The sequence below is a fragment of the Gopherus evgoodei genome, chromosome 2 (genome assembly GCF_007399415.2).
Source record: "Gopherus evgoodei ecotype Sinaloan lineage chromosome 2, rGopEvg1_v1.p, whole genome shotgun sequence".
In the NCBI taxonomy this organism is placed as follows: Eukaryota; Metazoa; Chordata; order Testudines; family Testudinidae; genus Gopherus; species Gopherus evgoodei.
This window is the reverse complement of record NC_044323.1, coordinates 264,692,030-264,707,105: the sequence shown is the minus strand read 5'-3', so window position 1 is coordinate 264,707,105 and position 15,076 is coordinate 264,692,030. Positions and strand designations below refer to the sequence as shown.

Below are 15,076 nucleotides of genomic sequence, written 5' to 3'. Positions count from 1 at the left end.
AGAGGCGCACTGACCCTGGGTCAGGGCGCCGCCGTGGGAGCTGGCAGTCCAGGGTGTCCCCTGGGTCAGGGCGCCGCCGCGGCAGCTGGCAGCCCAGGGTGTCCGGAGGGGGCAGCAGGCAGCTCCCGTGGAGCTGCCGCAGTCGTGCCTGCGGACAGTCGGCTGCTCACGCGGCTCCGGTGGACCTCCTGCAGACACCACTGCGGCAGCTCTACTGGAGCCACGAGACCAGCGCGCGGGGCGGCGAAATTGCCATCCGCCTAGGGCACTCAAAACCCTAGCGCCGGTCCTGGGTGCAGCCCAGTGATAGGCAGAGGCAGCTGGTCCAACCCCCTTACCAATGATGAGTGGCCATTACAGACTGCAGTTTGCTTCAGGGAAAGGGGCTGGATGATGACTGGCAGTAGCCACCGAGGCAAGGTGGACTTAGAGCATTGGCTCCTGACATTTTTGATATCACACCCCCTTTTTAATTTTTGAGAAACTCTCATGTCCCTGCCTTTAATATCATCCAACCCCCCTTTTAACAAATTCAATTTGTAATTTAAAATTAAAAACAAACACAAAAACTTGGTATAACATTTATTTAAAATTAATATTTTAATATAATGGTAAATTCCACTTCCAGTGGGGAATGACTCAGCAAAACCTCAAAGAGATACATTATAGCCCATTATATCCCCCCAATATGTAGTATTCAGTCTGTTTATATGGATTATGGGATTTGGGTGAGGTGCCATTAAGTAGAACTGTATCCTAAGTTGCTTTTTGGTATTGTACCCAAACATTTGCATTGAAATGGGAGATTCAATTTCCTTTATAGGAACAGGCTCCTGTAACTGTTAACAGATCACAAAAGTGGTCCATAGTCATGTAGATGGTCCCATTGTCTTCAGTGGGATTGATCAAAGGGTTTACAGATTAGGTTCCAAGTTTGTAAATTGTTGTGGGTGAAATTGACAATGCCTGAGCTGTCAGATCAGGAGCTTTCATTCCAATAAAGGTGGGCAGATGAGTAATAAATCTTAGCTCCCTTGCTAACACGAGGAACATATTTTCAGCAAAGTTCTCGGCAGATCTCTGAGGCAGCTGGTTTAAGGCTGTCTGTGTCCGACATTATAATCTTCACTTAAAGTTCTCTTAACCACAAAGCTGGAAAATGAGGTGTTTGTTTTGCCACTCCAGTTTCAGTTAACAAAAAGCATGTTAGACTGGTTTGGCTGCAAAAAACGAAGTCTGTGTACACTGGGGACAATACCTGATTCCCATCAGGCTGCAGAACTGGGCTGACATCAGAATCCAAACATCCTCTGCCAGTCCAAGCAGAGGCATCCCTCTAATGATTTGGACTTGATGTGATGGGAGTATGGATGTCATGAATTCTTCAGACCAATGAGGAGAAACAGAATAAAAACACTGTTTAAACACCTTCCATTCCTTCACCCCTTCCCCTCTTGAGAACTCCTGACCAACATAACACCACAATATCTACCTTAACAAACTTAAACAGAGCCTACGTTTAAATTTATTAGCATATATATTGTCCTGCTAAAGCCATATAAAGACTGAATGTCCTCCCTAGCCATGTTCTGCTCTGCCCTATCCACCCCCTCCGTGGGGGGGGGGGGGGGCTAGCTCCACGGCTTTGCGGTACCCCGTACTGGCTAAACATTTATTGCCGGTACTATGCCCCGGAGGGTACCACCCTACTTCCCTCCTGCTGTAGGCAGAGCTGTTTGTGTTTAGTAAGTTGCAGGCAGGCCTGGGAAACGGTTTGCACAGGGCAAGATGCAATTAACAAATGAAGCTCTTTAAACTCCTCGCTTTGGCAGCAGCGCGAGCTGTCCACCGCTGCGGCCCCTCGTGCTCGGATCCAGCGTTCGGTGCGGGCCCGCCACGCGCAGCAGCAGCAGCAGCAGCACACGTGCGTACTGAAGGACTCGCGGCGCGGTAAACGCGCTGCCAGCCTCCCTCTGCTAGCCCGAGCGGAAGCAAGCCCTCAGCACGAGCACGCCCAGGACTCGCACAGCCCAGGCCATCCCCTCACGCATGCGCGCAGATCGTCTCCCTCCGGCTGCCAGGTTACACGCGCGAGCGCGCGCAACACCTTCACTCAGACCACGCCCCTCCCCCAAGACAGCGTGGCGGCCGCGTCTCTGTGCGTGTCCGTGCGCGTTGGTGAAGCGGTGCGGCTGCGGCGGCGCCGCCCCCTTTTCCCAAGATGGCGGAGTACGACCTGACCACTCGCATCGCGCACTTCTTGGACCGGCATCTGGTCTTCCCGCTGCTCGAGTTCCTGTCCGTCAAGGAGGTACGTGGGGACCGGGCCGCTCCCCCGCCCCGCGCGGGGCCGCAGCCGACACGTGGGAGGCGGAAACCAGCCCTTGGGCCTGCTCGCTCTCGGGGGAGGGCGGCAATGAGGCCCGGCTCGGGGCCGCCGGGCTGCCATGGGCCTCCCCACAGGCCGCGGCCATGCGCAAGGAGATCGGGAAGAGCTGCCTGGAGTCCAATTGCCGGTTGGCGCGCTCTGGAGCCACTGCGGGAAACGGGGGGCGGCTGGAGGGCAGGCTCAGGGCTACCTGCTTCTCTTCCCGTTCTCTCCCGGCGAGGGGGGCAGGGCATCCTCTTCCAGCTGCCCTCTGGCCTGCGCCCTACGTCCCCTCACAAGGTGGGGTGTGGGGAATCCTTCCCCCCCAAACCCCAACAGGCTTGGGTCCCGTTCCCTACCAGAGTGTGTGGGGGGATCCTTCCCCAAGTGTCCGCGATCATGGCCCCCGGTCCCTCACGTGGCGGGGTGAAAGAACTCCTTCTCCATCTCTCCACGGGGTTGGGGCTTGTTCCCTCCTAAGGTTCGGTGGGGGAATCCTTCTCCCAACTGCTGGTGGGCATACCCCCCACCCGCCAAGGTGGGGTGAGGGAACCTCCCCCAGATCCTCCTGGACCTGCACCTGTGCGGGCATGCCTCCTCCTTCCCATCACACCCTGGGTTGGGGAGACTTTTTTTTTCTTATTATGCCTTGCGTCTCCTAAAGCTTCTAGTACTATTGAGGAACTGTGTAACTCCAAGGCCTTGTCTGCATTAGGATTTAAACCCTGATTCTCCTATACTGATGTATCTGCACATAGGTGAACATAATTTGTTGGGGAGCCATTCACATGGTTTCTGTAAAGGGAAATCATGCCTTACAGCCTATTAGAATTCTTTGAGGGGGTCAGCAAGCATGTGGACAAGGGTGTTCAAGTGGATATAGTGTACTTTGATTTTCAGAAAGCCTGTGACAGGGTCCTTCATCAAAGGCACTTAAACAGAGTAAGATGCCATGGGATAAGAAGGAAAGTGCTTTCATGGATTAGTAACTGGCTAAAAGATGGGAAACAAACTAGGAATAAATGTTCAGTTTTCAGAATGGAGAGAGGTATATAGTGCTGTCTCCCAGGGGTCTTTACTTGGACCAGTACAATGCAACATATTCATAATGATGTGAAAAAAGGGATAACAGTGAGGTAGCAAAATTTGCAGATCATGTATCTTGACTTTAGCAAAGCTTTTGATACGGTCTCTCGCAATATCTTGCCAGCAAGTTAAAAAAGTATGGATTGGGTGAGTGGACTATAAGGTTGATAGAAAGCTGGCTACATTGTCGAGCTCAACGGGTAGTGATCAACGGCTTGATGTCTGTTTGGCAGCCTGGTATCAAGCGGGCTGCCCCATGGGTCTGTCCTGGGACCTGTTTAGTTCAATATCTTTATTAATAATCTGGATGATGGGATAAATTTCACCCTCAGCAAGTTTGCAGATGTTGGGGGGAGAGAGGTAGATACACTGGAAGGTAGGGATAGGGTCCAGAGTGACCTAGACAAATTGGAGGATTGAGCTAAAAGAAATCTAATGAGGTTCAGCAAGGACAAGTGCAGAGTCCTGCACTTAGGACGGAAAAATCCCATGCGCTGCTACAGACTGGGGACCGACTGGCTAAGCAGCAGTTCTGCAGAGAAGGACCTAGGGGTTACAGTGGATGAGAAGCTGGATATGAGTCAACAGTGTGCCCTTGTTACCAAGAAGGCTAACAGCATATTGGGCTGCATTAGTAGGAACATTGTCGGCAGATCGAGGGAAGTGATTATTTCCCTCTATTCAGCACTGATGAGACCACATCTGGAGTATTGCGTCCAGTTTTTGGCCCCCCACTACATAGAATCATAGAATATCAGGGCTGGAAGGGACCGCAGTAGGTCATCTAGTCCAACCCCCTGCTCAAAGCAGGACCAATTCCCAACTAAATCATCCCAGCCAGGGCTTTGTCAAGCCTGACCTTAAAAACTTCTAAGGAAGGAGATTCCACCACTCCCTAGGTAACCCGTTCCAGTTTTTCACTACTCTCTCAGTGAAAAGGTTTTTCCTAATATCCAACCTAAACCTCCCCCATTGCAACTTGAGACCATTACTCCTTGTTCTCTTATCTGCTACCACTGAGAACAGTCTAGATCCATCCTCTTTGGAACCCCCTTTCAGGTAGTTGAAAGCAGCTATCAAATCCCCCCTCATTCTTCTCTTCTGCAGACTGAACAATCTCAGTTCCCTCAGCCTCTCCTCATAAGTCATGTGCTCCAGCCTCCTAATAATTTTTGTTGCCCTCCGCTGGACTCTTTCCAATTTTTTCACATCCTTCTTGTAGTGTGGGGCCCAAAACTGGACACACTACTCCAGATGAGGCCTCACCAATGTCGAACTGAGGGGAATGATCACATCCCTCAATCTGCTGGCAATGCCCCTACTTATACAGCCCAAAATGCCATTAGCCTTCTTGGCAACAAGGGCACACTGTTGACTCATATCCAGCTTGTCATCCACTGTAACCCCCAGGTCCTTTTCTGCAGGACTGTTTCCTAGCCATTCAGTCCCTAGTCTGTAACAGTGAATGGGATTCTTCCATCCTAAGTGCAGGACTCTGCACTTGTCCTTGTTGAACCTCATCAGGTTTCTTTTGACCTAGTCCTCTAATTTGTCTAGGTCCCTCTGTATCCTATCCCTACCCTCCAGCGTATCTACCACTCCTCTCAGTTTAGTGTCATCTGCAGACTTGCTGAGAGTGCAGTCCATGCCATCCTCCAGATCATTAATGAAGATATTGAACAAGACTGGCCCCAGGACCGACCCTTGGGGCACTCCACTTGAAACCAGCTGCCAACTAGACATGGAGCACCACCAGAAAGAATGTGGACAAATTGGAGAGAGTCCAGCTGAGAGCAAAAAAAAATGATTTAAGGGGCTGAGGCATGACTTAGGAGAGGCTGAGGGAACTGGGATTATTTAGTCCGCAGAAGAGAAGAGTGAGAGGGGATTTGATAGCAGCCTTCAACTACCTGTAGTGGGGTTCCAAAGATGGTGGAGCTAGGCTGTTCTCAGTGGTGGCAGATGACAGGACAAGAAGCAATGGGGGAGGTCTAGGCTGGATATTAGGAAAATCTATTTCACTAGGAGGGTGCTGAAGCACTGGAATGGGTTACCTAGGGAAGTAGTGGCTTGACAAATCCCTGGCTGGGATGATTTAGTTACGGTTGGTCCTGCGTTGAGCAGGGGTTTGAAGTAGATGACCTCCTCAGATATCTTCCAATGCTCATCTTCTGTGAGTCTGTTGACTACTCAAGGTAGTTAAGTCTAAGGCAGACTGCAAAGAGCTACAAAGGGATCTCACAAAATTGGGTGACTGGGCAACAAAATGGCAGATGAAATTCAGTGTTGATAAATGCACAGTAATGCACACTGGAAAACATAATCCCAACTACAGTAACTCCTCACTTAACGCTGAAGTTATGTTTCTGAAAAATGCGACTTTAAGTGGGGAGTTTTGGAAAACTACTTAATGTCAAATTTAAGGTCCTGTTATTGCCACCATTACGGTCTTTAAAAAGTAATCAGATACTTTATTTAAAGAGTGTTTCAATATGTTATATGAAATCTTTTTAACTTATTGTTTCAGATATACAATGAAAAAGAATTACTTCAAGGAAAATTGGAGCTTCTCAGTGATACCAACATGGTGGATTTCGCTATGGATGTGTACAAAAACCTTTATTCAGATGAGATCCCTCATGGTAAGCTTGGTCATAAGTGTATCTGTGGATCTTTGTGGTCAGTTTTAAAGTAGATGCTTGAGTGAATGAAATTGTAACAATCCTTTCCAACAACTGCCAACTTTACTATCTCAAAACTGGTAGTAGTGTTTTGTTTAAAACATTTGTCATTTTGTTCTTTCCTTTTGACCACTGTTCTCTAGGCACCGTATTCTGTCATGGTTCTGAAGAATACATGGATAGTTGGTAATAACTTGTATGCAGTACTTGGTACCTATGGAATAGAAATATCAATATCAAATTTAAGGAAAGATTAATGAAAGCAGGTGCCTTGTTTAAAAAGGGTCATTGTCATTAATCTTGTGAAAGATTTTTTTTTATTTAAAAATTTAGAGTTTCAAAGTGTTATGTAAGAGTACTTCATGACCAATAACAAAGACTCTGGAATTACCATAACTCCCCTGATGCCATATAATTGGTTACATAGCCATTCTTTGCCTGTGAAAATATGATATTGCGTAGTTAGGTGTGTTTGTGGGTGGTGATGGGGAAGCTGTGTTCAAGCTTTCCTTTAAAGCATTAAATCTTGGAAACTATAGAGACAAGTTATTTCCATTATAGTACTGCATATGATTTTTAGGTCAGTTGTGATCAAGGTTTAATCACACATGTGGAAGTTCAAAGTTACGGTTCCTATGTCATGTATTAAAACATAAAACAGCAGAGGGGTCAAACGTTCTGTGACAAGGAGTAAATTATCCTTTCATTCAGAGTCTAGGCACTGGGGCTACAGGTAAATTAGTATAACTTTGCATTTAATAAATGTTACTTACAAAAACTGTTTAGAGATCATTAAGATTCCAAAGTTGGGTACTCAGACGTTAGGAATAACTTCATTAGTCTTTTCAGGATCACATATAGCTTGTTCTACAAGACCTCTGCTTCATTGATTGTGCAAGATGAACAGCAGATGAGGCAGTGAGTAGCAGAAAGTTCTCTTGTGTTTAAAGCAATGGGCTGGGACCAAAGAAATCTGGGTTCTATTCCTGGCTCTTCCACAAACTTTTCTTTTGATACTAGGCAAGAATGTCATTACACAAACATGCCTGGGGAGAAAATTAATGTACAAGCATTCAATTCTGGCATTTCCTAACCTTTGAGCACCTGATTTGGCGATCTTAACATTTTGATTCAGTCTTACAGTACACCATTTCAGCTGATGTGCAGTTTTCTAGTTGGATAATGTTTCACTTTAATAGCTTGCATATATGTAGGAACGATTCCTTGAAGTTTGAGTTCATATCTGGAAGAAAGCTGAGGGAATAAGTCTGGTTACTGGGAAACCTCTGCCTGCATTCCACACACAATCCAGCTACATTCCTCCCAAATTATCCTTTTGGTTGCATTTTCTAGAGCAGTGGCTCTCAACTTTTTTACTGGTGACCCCTTTCACATAGCAAGCCTCTGAGTGCGATACTCTCCCCCCTCCCCTTATAAATTAAAAACACTTTTTTTTATCTATTTAACACCATTATACATTCCGGAGACAAAGCAGGGTTTGGAGTGGAGGTTGACAGCTCGTGACCTCCCCATGTAATAACCTCACGACCCCTTGATGAGTCCTGACCCCCAATTTGAGAACCCCTGTTCTAGAGCATGTAATTTATTCTTGAAATTAAACTTCTATATTATTGACAATTTGATACCTATTCAGTGATACTGCTATTCTATATTTCTTACAATAACTTCAGTACAAAATTTCTTCTGTACGTGATGATTCAAATATTAACCATCATGAACTTCATCTAACAGTATAAAATAAAGTTTACTGTAGGTAACATTTTCATTCAGTCAAGTACTGTTCAGGACTATTTGTTTGCCTGGTGCTCTGTGGAAGAAATCTGACCTGTGGTGCACCAAGTGCTGCAGCTCTGTACATTGAATTTTCTCTCTGTACAGGGAACTTTTATATACGTAATTATAATAAGTGTAGATTATGTTCTTTTTACCCAAATTTACCATGAACTATAGTGTTCATAACTATTTCTTTGAAGGGTTATGTATGGGCAACTCTGTCTTCCTGTCAGCTGAATAACTTGCCAAGGTTATAGCTGAGTTGCAGTCTTAAGAAACTTTACGGTATTAATTAGTTAAAGCTAGAAATTTAGTGCAAATACATTAAACAAATGCATTTGCACACATTTAATAATTATACTTTCTTCTGCCTTCCTTATCTTTAACTTATTCAACTGCAGGAGTCACGGAATAAACATGCTTTCATGTAATCAGTAAGGTAACTGAATGGTTTCTTCTTTTGCCCTCTTCCCCACCACCTTCATTTTTGTAATCATAAGAGTCAACTGAATGTGTGGATAGTTCCGTCATATTGAAGTACCACTTATCAGGCAAGTGTTTCTCAGGTTTAGACTGGGTTGTGAATTACTCATCATTACCAGTTTGCATACTAGAATTCATTCTCAGATTTGTGGTGTGGTTATGCCCAGGATCATTCTTCTGTGGATACAATACTGTGGTTGACTGCAGTGGTTGTTGGGACAACTTCGTTCTTTTCGTTATCTTTGTCTCGTTGCTGGATTGGGTGGCGGAACACTCAAATAGCTGATTTTTTCTTAAACTTTGGCAGTTTTGTTCCAAATTATGGTTTCTTCACATTGATATTTAAATACTTCCTCTGTCACACGTGGTAGCACTGGATGTAAAACTATAGTGTTCCTAACTATTTCTACCAGCCTGAAAGTTATTTTGCAGATTAGGGTTCTTATAAGCATATTTCTTCCTACTTTTTAAATAAGTTTTCTGTCAGAGTTTGAGTGCTCGCAGAACAAAAATCTAGCCTTGATTTGTAGAAGATTTTTTCGTACTGTTTCAGTTCAGCAGGTAATTATTCCATTCCTCTTAAATATATGTAGCATCTTCCCTTGTATTTCTTTTCATCTGTGCAGCTTTGTCAAAAGCAAACAAATGTATCCAAAACACTGTGAGTTCCTTCATTGTGGATGAGAAATCTTTTAAGTTGTTCATGACTGGGGTGTAAAACTCTTCCAAAGAGAGAGAGGCTTTTTAGTAAGCTACTCACTTGTAAAATGAGTCATAGATTCCAAGCCAAAAGGGACCAGTGTTATCATCTAGTCTGACTTTCTGTATAATACAGAACATACACTTCCCCATTAAGTCCCAAAACATATTATTTTAGAAAAAACATCTTGAAAAAACATCTTAAAAAAAATCAATCTTGATTAAAAATTGACTATGATGGAGAGTTCAGCAGGGCCTTTGGTAAGTTGTTCCAATGAATAATTACTCTAACTGTTTTGAGTGGAGGTACGCTGTAGTTCCAGTTTGAATTTGTCTAGTTTCAACTTGCAGCCATTGGATCATATACATTTATCTGCTAAATTGAAGAGCCCAATATTAAATATTTGTTCCCCACGTAGCTACTTACAGACTGTAATCAAGTCACCCCTTAGCCTTCTCTTTGTTAAGCTAAATAGACTAAAGGAGCTCTATCACTAAAAGACATGTTATTTTTAATCCTTTAATCATTTTCATGGCTCTTTTCTGAACTCTTTCTAATCTATAAACATTCTTCTTGATTTGTGAGCACCAGAACTGGGCAAAGCATTCCAGGAGTGATCAGAGCAAAATACAGTGGTAAAATAGCCTTTATTCTTACTCAAGATTCCCCTGTTCATGCATCCCAGGGTTGCATTAGCCCTTTTGACCACAGCATCTCATTGGGAGCTCATGCTCAGGTAATTAGATAGAAACGCCCATCCTATAAGCATGCCTTGTGTTCTTTATTCCTAGATGTAGATATATATATTTAGCCGTCTTAAAAATGCATATTGTGTGCTTGTGGCCCATTTATGAAGCAGTCCAGATCGCTCTATATCAGCGACCTGTTCACTTCATTATTTAACATTCCCTAAATTTTTGTGTCACCTGCAAACTATCCTTGATGATTTTGTTTTCTTCCAGGTTATTGATAAAAAACGTTAAATAGCATAGGGCCAAGAACTGATCCCTGTGGGCCCCCTCTAGAAACACTCATTCAATGATGACTCCCCTTTTACAATTATCTTGAGATGTATCAGTTAGCTAGCTTTGAATTGAATTCATTTTTGCCATGTTAATTTTATATCATTCTGTTTTTAAATCAAAATGTCATGTGGTACCAAGTCAGATGCTGTACAGAAATGTGTTATCTCAGCGCTATTACCTTTATCAACTCAGCTTGTAATTCATCAAAAAATACTGTTAGTTTGGTAGGATCTATTTTCCATAAAGCCATGTTGTGTGGGGCATTAATTATATCACACTCATTTAATTCTTTATTAATATTGTGACAGTTAATGTGACTTGACTGAGGGGTGACTTGACTGAGCTGAGTTTTTTGGATGCCAGGGTACTCAGCACTCTAGCTAATTCTACATCAGATAACTACATGCTGCTTGCTAAGGTGTTAACTTTATATCGTACTCTTTCTTTATCTAGCTTTGCGTGAAAAGAGGACTGCTGTTGTTGCACAGCTGAAACAGCTTCAGTTAGAAACTGAGCCAATTGTCAAGATGTTTGAAGACCCAGAAACCACAAGACAAATGCAATCTACTAGGTAATATTTTCTTTAATACTCTAGACATTGTAGGAATTCATCTTCCCAGATGCCTTGTTGGACCAGTGCAAAGAGGCTTTCTAATTAACAGTTGTCAGTTTGAAGCTGAAAATCTTTGCTCCCTTTACCTGTACTGGATGTTGATATTTATGCTGTGATGTCTTGGACCTCCATATGATGATATTCTGCTTCCCATTAATAATGTCTCTGTGAGGGAGAACTTATACTTCAGGATGTTGTCTACCAAAGTGGTTAAATACAGAAATAAAAATAAATCATCTTGTAAGAAATGTTTTATCATAATTTAAATATTGTTTGTGTTTAGGTGATGAAATAGATAGAAAGGCCTTTGAAGTCATCCCTGAAAAGCCCAAGTGATATGTTAATTTTCTGCTATTCTTTTTCCATAACACCTTCAAAGTAGAATGTTGAAGTGTCATCCTTCCAGGCACATAATTGGCTGTTGTAATCACCTTCAGAGGTGATGAAAATAACTTCTTAAACAGCTAGAAGCATGAGCAACCTGAGGCACTTTATAGGCCTGCCAGTTCAAGAAGTGAGTCTGAGGGCTTGTCTTCACTACAAGGGTAAAGTCAACCTAAGTTATGCTACTCTAGCTATGTAGCTTAGGTCAGCTTACCCCAGTGTCTTTGCTGTGCTCCGTTGCCGGGAGACGCTCTCTGATCAACTTCCCTTACTCTTCTCTGAGAGCTGAAGCATTGGGGTCAAGCTGAGAGTACCCTGCTGTTGATTTAGCAGGTCTTCACTGGACCCGCTGTGCAGTGTTGATCTCCCTGTAGTAAAGACCAGCCCTGAGAATTGCAGACTATTTTCTCCTTAGTGAAGAATGTTATATTATGTGCAACACCTGAACCAAGTTGTTCAATACCTTTTATTAGGGAGTTTCAGAAAATGTCAATACCTGAATTTCACCCTTTCCCCCCTCCCCCCCGAAAAATATTTTTTTAATGCAGCATGTCATTGCAACTCCTTAATATTTGTAGTACTCATGATAAATGGCATGGACAGAATGGCAAGATAACATTTCAGAATTCTGATTAATTTGAGTTGTTGAAATATTTCTGGACATAAAATGTAATTAATATAATCACCAGTTTCAAAAAAAAGCACAAGTATTCCCCTTAGCCCATGTGAAATGGACTTATTTCTTAAATATCTTAGATTATGTCCTGCAAATACACCACAATGAAAAGAAAATATATTGATGCAGCTAATTACTAATATCTTCCTCCTGCAGTTGACCCATATGGAATTCCATTAACCTCAATGAAGCTCGATATGAACATGTATTCTTTCATGGATCTGCTTGCAGGACCATGGCAAATATTTATAATAAATAAGGCTGCAAGAAAATTGTGGGCTGTGATTTTTGTTGTAGAAACTGCAACTTTCAACACTTGCTGCAACTAACAGTTCTCACCACAACTTTTTCACAATATCACTCACTGAAACCTGGTCATGCCGCAGGGGTGGCAGAGACAAATTTCAGTGAGTGGTGTTGTGACTCAGTGAACATGGGGTCAGAGGTGAAAGAGGTGGAGTTGGGGTTGTGTTCCCTGGAGGGCTCACACTTTGCCCAGGTATGGTTCTGCCTCTCCCAAGTGGCACAGGTCAGGCCTGCTGAGCCTCAGCGACTCCTGCATGACTTAAAGAACTTTGCCTCTCCTGGTAAGTGGGGCTAGGTGGGTGTTGGGTCTTGTGCCTTCCACAGGATGTGAAGCCGGGATGGGGAGCCTTCAGGGATCTCTGCACTTGGGCCAGCTCTAGGATGCAGGGGTTTGGGTGTGCCCATCGCCCTCCCACCCCTCCCCGAATTGGAGGAATGGGTGGGGGATATCCAGCTCCTGATAAAGGACCCTGCTGCCAACTAGACATCTAGTCACTAATAAAGAAAGAGTCTAGGTCCTGCATTCCTCGAGCTTCCCCCACACACCTACACCCTCCACACCTCTGCCCTGAGGGACGTCCCCACTTTTGTCCTGAAGGCCGCTGTAACCTGCAAAGCCTGCCACATCTCTTCTTTTTTTGTGTATGCTTGTGGTTTGTTTGTGGTGTTTGAACTAAAGACACCAAAAACACAACCTTAACAATTGTTGCCAACTTCTGAACCAAAAAAAAATCTCAATTTTCTTTCTTAATAAGTAATGCTCAAGCTCAGTCACTCTAAGAATTCTAGGAAGAATTAGGCAGTAAAAAGTATAGTTAATAACAGTTTACTGGAAGTGAAATTTTTTGGTGTCTGCTATATTCCAAAAGGAGTAGAATTTTGCTTTTTGAGTCTGCCTTTGTTCTCACATGTTACTGGGGCAGGCTGTATTTTGGGAAATGGCAGACTAAAATGATTAAAATGTATTTATGTATACATACATTTTACCATTTGGGATTTTTTATAACTATAAATTACCGTAGGACATACACATTTCCATATTCACAGGTGAGAACTTACAGTAAATTGACCTTACTCCATAGTAATTGTATTGCTCACCAGTCTTGGGTCGGTGCTGCCCAGCTGACCATCAGGACTCCATGTAATATGAGTTTTGAGGACAGCAGTTCACCTCTTTTCCATAAAGAAAACCACAGCAAAGGGGTATGTTCTTTGTCTTCTGTGGTCTTGTCATTTTTTTTTGTTTTTGTTTTGTTGCTGATGGTATAATTCTCTGCCTGCTGCGCCAGTCATAAAATCAACTCAAAACAGTTAAAATAGAAATGTCCTGAGGTTTTCCTCGGGACATAAATTAACTAAATATATCTTCTTGCTTCAGTTTGTAGTTTAACAAATAGTAGGAGATAGCTTTGTGCTGATTAGTACTTCAGGCAGTTACAGCTATTTTGTTTAACTATCCTCTTGTGCATTCTTTTTTCTTTCCATTTGTCAGCTAAGACATCTGCTGTTCAGTTTGAATCTGCTTCATGTGTGACTTGCCACTAAGCTGTAGGGATAAGTTCCCTATGGTATATCTGGCTAGGACTCTCCCAAGAACTGTCATCACATCTTTAGGGAGTTTGCATCTCCAAAGTTGTATAAGGAATACCCTCCTTTCTTGATAAATCTGCTGACTAGAGGTTATAATGGTGAATCATAGACTATAAGGTCAAAAGGGACCATTTTGATCATCTAGTCTGACCTCCTGCACAATGCAGGCCACAGAATCTCACCCACTCCTGTATAAAACCCTTATCCTGGAGGATGGCATGGACTGCAATCTCAGCAAGTTTGCAGATGACACTAAACTGGGAGGAATGGTAGATATGCTGGAGGGTAGGGATAGGATATAGAGCGATCTAAACAAATTAGGAGGATTGGGCCAAAAGAAACTCGATGGGGGTTCAACAAGGACAAGTGCAAAGTCCTGCACTTAGGAACTAAGAATCCCATGCACTGCAACAGACTAGGGACCAAATTGCTACTGTATCTTTTTTTCTCTACTTGCACATTGTGATACGTTTGCACTTGATAAGCTGTGAGTTGCTGCACACCACATCTGCGTTGCCTTGAAGGGAATCCTGTTTCTAGTAATTCATTACCTGTAGTCGCTCATTGCTTCAGAGCTGTTTTGAGGGATTTCCTGAATACCTCAGATGTTGGAAGGTGATCTGACCACTTAAATGTTCCTTTGTGATGTATTCCCATCATGAGAATCTATGGATACTTTTTGCTATCTTTTCAGTTCACACATGCATTCTTGCATGGACGGAAAGCTATCTTATGACAGTACAAATATTTTAAGGATGCTGTTGTTCAGACAGATATCTATGATTAAATATTGGTGCAAGAACAAGATCCTGTTAGAAAATGCTTACAAGAGTACATACACGTGTGGCCTTGAGAACCACAGGTTCAGGCAGCCTCCTCCCTGAGATTTTGTGGCAAGATGCACAATAGGAACAGAACTTTTTAATTTATCTCAAGACACTTAATATCCTTGTTTTTGATCTAGAAAGAACCGTTCATGCCACATATAATAGGACAACTTTTCCTACTAGTTGTAAAGTGAGATCTTTAGAACAGCATGCAGATGCTTGCTTCTTGGAGCTTTGCAAACTCTTCTGACTTGTAGTTTGATTTAGTCAGTTATACAAAATGCCTTACTGAGATCAGTTAGCACTCAACAAGTTGGGGATTCAGAATGACTTTTGTTTTTCAAGGTCTGTTGCCTAGATGTTTAAGGTCGGCACAAAGTGAATTGAAAGCAGCCAGATATTTATGCTGGAAAACTTCCCTTGTCTAGAAGGAATCTGTGTGAGAACTCTGCCACCGCCTGTGTGCAGGAAGGCAAGGGAATGTGGTGGATCAAAGGTCTGCTATGTCTAATTTCCTGCTGGCTTTAGGCATGGTTGAGAATC

The 15,076-nt window shown here is 43.2% G+C and overlaps 1 protein-coding gene across 1 annotated transcript in view; it reads left to right on the top strand.

The window, feature by feature from the left end:
- The first annotated feature begins 2,178 nt into the window (after nt 1-2,178).
- EIF3E (eukaryotic translation initiation factor 3 subunit E) overlaps nt 2,179-15,076 on the top strand; it is a 61,150-nt gene continuing 48,252 nt past the window's right edge. Inside the window, exons 1-3 of the mRNA XM_030553703.1 lie at nt 2,179-2,311; nt 5,982-6,096; nt 10,591-10,708. Coding sequence (XP_030409563.1) covers nt 2,222-2,311; nt 5,982-6,096; nt 10,591-10,708 — 323 coding nt within the window. The 5' untranslated portion in view covers nt 2,179-2,221. The remainder of the gene's footprint in view (nt 2,312-5,981; nt 6,097-10,590; nt 10,709-15,076) is intronic.